We start from the raw sequence: 7,637 nt of genomic DNA on the forward strand, positions 1-7,637 counted from the left end.
ACTTTTGGGTGTTGTAAAAATATGGGAGGTGAACAGCTTACGTAATTGCTTTTGGGTGGTCTTTTCAAGTATAATTATTTGTTCACCGGTGACTAGACTAATAGGAGGCTCTGGACGTACACACATTGCACGACTATTCCTCCAGTCTAATGGCAGTGCAGAGATAATGCCATACCACTGAAGTAGCTGAACATAATTGAGCCCTAGTGCCTGGAAATTAGCCCAATTTTTAATTTTACCATTTGTGTCAAATATATCTGCAATATAAATTATTCCTGCATTAAAAAACGCTCTGTAAAAGATACTTTTATTTTGAATGAGGATATTTTTGTTATTCCATATGATTTCATATTCATGCGAGATGTTTTTATTAGGCCCAACTTCACTCCACTGTTTTAGTAAAGTGTAATAGAATAATGGGAGTTTAACATTGAGTAAGTCAACAGAAAAATTACATTTAAAAATGAAATCTCCTCCCACATATTCCAGGTAATTGGTAAAAAATAATTTCTAAGGGTGAAATTTGGGAGATAGGTATCGTTTTACCCACCCAACATTAATGGCTTTTTGCATTGCATGTATATCAATCATACCCAAACCTCCGTGGCATATGTCTCCTATCAGTGTGCTGCGTGCTACTCTATCGTGTCCTTGCCATTCCAGAATTTATATCGTGTTTGTTTAGAAACACTACCGATCTTGTACACTTACAAAAGTAACCCAACATACAACTAACGTATTAATTTTATGCACATTTGTGGTGTCATTAATTTTATGCACATTTGTGGTGACGACTTTCATTTAACTTTACACCTACCAAATGAAAACTTCAATATTTTCATAATTTATATTTATATTTAATTGAATCACAGAGACTGCGGCACGAAATTTAGCATTGGGGGATCTATTAACCATGTTAAATCACCTTACTAGGGGGTCCGCTATTTCTTGCATTTTGAGGGGCAAGATAGGCATTCCGCTTCAATGGTGTCGCATCGACACAAATACACAAAGGGTTCCAGCTTGTTTTTTGGGGCGACCACCACCCCCCCCATTTTTTTTTTCGGAGGGATGGCCTCCTGACCCCGGTGCCACCGCAACTGGAATTAAGGCAAGTTTGTGTATCTTAGGGTTAGTAAATGGGGAAGGAAGGGTAAATTTATACTCTTATACCTCCCCCTTCACTAACCCTAAGCTTTGCAAACATTTCTATGTTAAGTCACAGGATATTCAACTTTTAATTAATTAAAAAAAAACTTGAATTTAAACGCAATTCTATTTTCAATTGCACTGTAATTGAGTTTAATTAAACTCCAATTAAAGCGCAACCCTGTATAGGTCGCGTTTTAATCCAAACATAACGCAACTATATTAAAAGTTATTCCAATGTGTGCCGTTACAACGATATAGGAGACGTATACGTGCGTGTTAATCTAATATTTATTCAGACTACTACTACGTTACAGTTCCGTTATGCAAATGATATGTTCAGTCGAAAAGGCATGCAACACGTGTTGTGCGATAACATTATTTGTATCAATGTCGGCGGCGTTGTCAGAATGGCAGCAATCTGCAAAATACAATACATTCAAATGATTACGTAACATACGTCTTTGAACTGCTTTCACTAGATCGCCATTGAGTAAAGAGGATATAAACCACATGCCGAATTATGCACTTATGAATTGGCGACAAGTTAATGATAGTCTCCTTGGTATCAAGGTGTATTTGTCAATGGAGTAATGCACGGAAAACATGGATTTATTTAAAACATGCATGCGCCAAGTAAGTTCAATCACTGAGCATATAGTATGATGTCATGATATCAAAAACAACTCGCCCCCTATATGCGTTACTATAATTTGTTCCGAAGATTAAATTAAAGACTCATTTCACTTCGAGATATGAAACATGAACAGCAACTATACATTCTTAATCGACTCTAAACCCCGAATCTGGCACGTGGCGTTATAACAAATACACATCAAGTTGAATTTGTGATGTGTTCTCGAGTTTAGCTGTTTTTCAGTAGCCTTTCGGCCGGCGTTCCACTTCCAAACAACATAGAACGATATCAAGAAGTACTGCCCCTGAGATGGTAAAGTCGGTTGATCGCCAAATATGGACGATCGCAACATTATACATTCTCCAGTGTCAGTAAACTTGAAATCAATCAGTATGAGGTATTTATTTGAAATAAATCCTCTGTTCATATAGAACAAAATGTAATTAGCGTTAATGCTTTGACAATAATATTTTGTGGCGCTCGATAAAACTACGCATGTGAAGTTAATTGATGAATGTATGGTTTCTAAACGTCGCGAATGTAACAATCTCTTCACGCATACCTCGTTTTCCAAGGAACTGTAAATAGGAGTTGACAGGTCACTCATCGGGAATCCATACATCATTGCACATGTCATGAGAACAACAACTGATATCCTAGAGAAATCAATTACACACTATGATATTTCATGAGAATTTGAATATATATGGTTTTCTGGTGCGCGTTATACACTCGAAAACAGTACACTGAAACCTATAAAAAGGATATGAGTTAGACAAAATGGTGGGTTTGATGAAATAGTCGGACAAAATATTATGTGACACTAAAACTCTCAAATAACCGTCTTTTGCTACAATGTGCTCATTAGTGCTACACCTATCGAGACGAGTACTGTTTGAATGAGGAAACGTGGAATCAGAGGGAAATACAGATATTTAATGGATAGAAATGACCAGTTACTGAGCTGGACATGAGATATTGGGAAAACAAATAACCTCACAGAGAAAAAAAACCTAATGACGAAATAATAATCTTGTCTGACGCTTAACGGCGCCATGGAGTATGGGTCGTGATACAAGGAAATGATAACAATGAAATACCTACCGCTAGCATAGGCTCGTTGCAAAGTTGTTCGACCTTATGCTCATTCATACATCCCAGGTACATGTTACGCGGGGATCCCCCTGTGCCACTCATGACGCATGCGCCAAAAATGGTACAGGTGTCTTCGTTCCCGCATGGAGGATGACACTTACAAGTGACATCGGATGGCTCGATTACTGGCACGGATTCTATAACAATAAGGTCAATTGCTGGGAATTATATTAGTACACTCAAAGCTAATCAGTAGTCTGTAAATGTTTTTTTTAAAGGATGGCTTTTCAAATTACTCTATATAGCATCTACTGATTCACATTGCTATTATTCCAGTATTAGTTTATTCCATATTATATTAGAGCATTGTCAATACCAGCGAGTTTTATGACGTCATTGCCACAGATTATTCGCGATAATGTATTGCATTATTGAGCATCAAGGCCCCGTACCATGCATTGGAGTAGAATGTTGAGTTCGCAAAAAAAATAAAGAGACGGGCATTTAATAATAAGGGAAATTACGGGGTGAAAACGATTAAAATCAAAACTGAAAATGAATAACACTGAGCTATATGAAAAATAATTATTTATTTTTAGTTTACATGAAAAATGTCATTACCGCCATAACGACAAACACAAATCGTCGTCTGGCCAATCCCAACTTCGCGGTACCGACGCCCAACGCGTAAATAAACGTAGTTCACCAAAGGCAAACATGATGGCCCGTTTTATCGATGTCGACGAATCCCAGTTAAATGTGCTCTAAAATGCAAGAAATGAAAAAAAAATACTTCACACCAGACTAAATGGGGAGTATGTGTTACTCCACCAATTTTGAAGACCTTCCTGTCGTTGAGCTAGCCGACTTGCTGCGGGAATTTTACGCTTCACATCACTGGTCCTCCCGATCATCGCAAAATTAACATCATGTAGGATAGAGAGTTCGATGTTCGTCTATTTTTTGTCTACGTATTATGTTGAAATGACCGCTGCACACTGTATTGCGCTTGTGTGTGTGAATGGGAATCGTTGCGTGAACGCGTTGATGTTAAATACAGTATACAGATTACAAGGCCCATATAATGTAGACGCGATTCTGTTCTAGTATGTTCTAGTATTTGAAATGTTGTATTGTAGTATGAATAATTATAGTATTACTGGTGTGCATAGAGGTGTGGCCCGGTTATTTATATATGTTTTGAGATGTCCTAAACAAAAGTAGCTCTGTATTATGCGAATTCAGCTCGAGTAGATTAGCTGTCAATCGATTATGGAGAAGATGAAGGTGAATGAAAATTTAGAATGTCAACGATTACGCGAAACGCAAAGAACTATGGGGGTGGTAGATTATACAATGCAGTACAGATAAGAATTGAAGAAGTCACCGAAATGTGACGAGCTCGGGCTCAACTTAGTTGAATGAATGAGATTGACAATAGATAATAATATAACTTTTCAGCTACAGGTACAAATCCCACAATTCATATACTAGAACAATATGTGCAAAATACAAATCATTACTTGAATTTTGTACGAATATATTGATATCTCAAGTTAAAACTAAATACGAGGTTGTCTGTTGGGATATGCTTCTTTTTGGTGTAAACTGAAACTTTCTACTTGCTTGCCTATAATAATAACTAATAATAGTTACAAATCATTTAGTTGACATTTTGATTTACAGTCATTGTTATAAAATTTAAAAAATGTGTTTAACAACGGCGTATTTTTTTTAATTACTTTATGTGTACTTACTTTCGTATTTTGATTTTACAGTGAGTATTATTCACATTGTCCTTCAGAAATATTCATTCCCGCCAAATACAATATAGTTTGTTTTTTTTAAACTTATATAACTTCCATTATTCAGTCACGAATGTATTGTTTTTTAGTTGTTTATATGTTTGTTTTTGCATTTTTTGCCTAAATAAAACCTATGTTTTATTTGTACATGTGTCTACTTCACAACATGGTCATTGCATATGTGAAAAACGTGTATTAAAAATGCGAGCTGATTTGTGTTATGAATGGCCGTGGGGTGAGCCGAAATACTACCATTCAAATCAAAAGGCAAATAGCTTATAAATAGTTTCAACAATAAATTACTAAACGGCTATTGACTTGCCCTTCCTGTTAATTTGACGAATGCGTACGTAAACTTACAACTCGGCGACGTAAATAATGTTGGTGGCACATGAAAGGGCGTAACACGAGGAACATAAATCACACTTACCGGGAAAACTCCCAGCTGATACACGTTGCATCAGCACCAGCAAAACCAACGTTGACAGGTACAATGTTTGCATTGTTGATTGTGTCAATACAGAGACGATAATGAAGAGAAATGGGATTATGGTGACATATTAATAGCATACGAAATGCAAAATTTAATTGAGGTATATTAAACTATCATAGTCATATTCCGGTATATTAAACAATTTGATGTATTTTTAATTGTTATTTTAATTACCGTATCAATTATTATTATTTTCACATTCACTTTAATGATGATTTATTGATCAATTTTAATTGAACCCCTTAATAAAAATTATAACTACGATAGCAGTCAGGCCTCTTAATCGAACATTTTATCTATATTGTAAAAATATAATTATTAAACTATACGCCAACCAACATAGATATGTTTTAGATTAGTTTAATGTATGTTTAACATAAGGTCACATTCATATCTCATATTTTTCATTTTTTGTGAAGTTTTACTTGTTAGAATCTGCATGAGTTAGTCCATGAAGAATATAAATGCTGACACATTCACTTTCTTTGATTAAATATAGAACCACTGGATTCCAATCATTTAGTGATAGTAACAAAACATATGGTTTGTACAAATATAATTTAAACCATCATCATAATATGTGTATTATATGCAAATTAAGCTCATTCATAGAAATAACTTGACACATTTTGGCATCTCGAATGTCTATGGCATTGACATATGAAGTGATGTACATAGTGACATAGCCGTTGGTAATTGCCAGAGTTATTTTTTGGAAAGAAAATGAAATTTAGTTTCAAGGTCGGATATTTTGCAGTCTGTTTTCTTGATTTGATTTTGTTTCACGGTCGAAGATTGTCAAACGTAATTTATAATATGCGGCTTAGCCTTTAATAACATTCACCAATTTAGTGAAATGTTCTTTGGTTATCATATATAATGAAATGTTAAATTAAATTCCCTAATTCACACATTGCATGTAATCCATACTCAGCTGACTGATAAACATAACTTGAATGTAATTAAAAAATCAATTTCATTGAAATTAAAACAATTAAAATCTCCTTAGGGTAAGGTAACCATGCCTCTGTTCCAATTTTTAATTTCCCTGTAAATTGCACTCCAGTCCAGTCCAGTTATTATTGACATGCCACCCTATCACACAAAGACCCCCACCCCATGGCCACATATGAGTGTCCGTCTGGGGACATATTTTGTAAAGTGGTGTACAGAAAATATGCCATGCATGTTCACCAGGGTGTAGCTTCCACATTCCACTTTACTGGGAATGATAGGTTATGCTGTGTGACTGTTTGATGTCGGTAAACTAACATATTTTCTTTATCATGTTTGACTTGCATAGTTTCATCCTCGGTCGGAGACAATCGTTTGAGAGAAACTAAAATGCGACATGAAACAAAGCGGATACTGCATGATGTAATGATTCAAACAATGTTCAATTGCTGAGATGATATATGCATATGAGATGCATATATATATATATATTGGGAGTTCTAGTGAACTGTGAGTCAATTGCTGAGTAAGTTAACAAAGTCAAGCAATATGAGAAGTGTGTGTGGTGTCTGACCAGCCAAGCTATAATGATTACATGGCTGACTCCTACATGATGGAGAAAACACATCTTTATACAAGTATACGTTATGTTAAAAGTAAAAAGTCTGACCAGTGTAAGCTCTGTGTGTAATTTGCGTCGAGTTTAATCTTCTAAGGAAATCTGTACATCTAAAATGCCTGATATCAGTAGCAGTTTGTTTCATCAATGAGGCATATATTTGTGGCATAGTTCCCTAACCATGACTTGATATGGAACGCTTAAACACTAACAAATATACCAGTATAACCCCTAATCTGAAAGAAAAATTATTATAAACTTTGAATATTAATCTTCATGAATTTATTCGTTATTTTGGAGATGTTAATTATATTTATTTTCATCCAAAAACAATATCTGAAAGTTGTTTTTCATACAAATTATGCGTCAGAAATGTTTAAGAACTTGGTGTAAGATGATAGAAAATATATATGATAATGTATATTATCAAAGATATTTACGTGATAGCTGCTCAAGTCACTAATGATTAAGATCGATTGTTTGTTGAAACTGATCGAACCACGCTTCGATGCCAAGACATCATGACCGAATAGTTACCAGTTTATTTTGTTGTCGATTCCAAGTCATAAACAACTTGGTACAATTTTATGTTCTTAAACAATATGTGTTTCGCCATATTGTGGATGTATTTATGAATGTTCTCCCTCCCGATTTTATATATGATACCACCATGAAAGCATTATAAACATAGTGAATGGGCCCTTAATACCCCCCCTCTGATACATGTATTTTGAATTTATTGATATATATTTTAAAAACACTTATACCTTGATACATATACATATACATATAAATGGCGTATAAATATACATTACAGACGTATTACGAACATGTAAACACACAACACGGGAACGACGACAAATGCGGCTCACTGTAGATTTGGGG

At 35.0% G+C, this 7,637-nt stretch overlaps 1 protein-coding gene across 1 annotated transcript; it reads right to left on the reverse strand.

Annotated features, from left to right (window-relative positions):
* Positions 1-1,422: 1,422 nt before the first annotated feature.
* On the reverse strand, positions 1,423-5,216 carry LOC146739348 (uncharacterized). The gene is made up of 4 exons (XM_085502924.1): positions 5,117-5,216; positions 2,891-3,078; positions 2,349-2,442; positions 1,423-1,570 (listed from the first exon to the last, which is right to left on the reverse strand). Exons 1-3 carry the CDS (start codon positions 5,187-5,189, stop codon positions 2,386-2,388), a joined length of 318 nt encoding a protein of 105 aa, XP_085359050.1. The 5' UTR covers positions 5,190-5,216; the 3' UTR covers positions 1,423-1,570; positions 2,349-2,385.
* Positions 5,217-7,637: the final 2,421 nt, after the last annotated feature.

This window comes from Saccoglossus kowalevskii, chromosome 8 (genome assembly GCF_978046115.1).
Source record: "Saccoglossus kowalevskii chromosome 8, keSacKowa6.1, whole genome shotgun sequence".
Lineage (NCBI taxonomy): Eukaryota > Metazoa > Hemichordata > Enteropneusta > Harrimaniidae > Saccoglossus > Saccoglossus kowalevskii.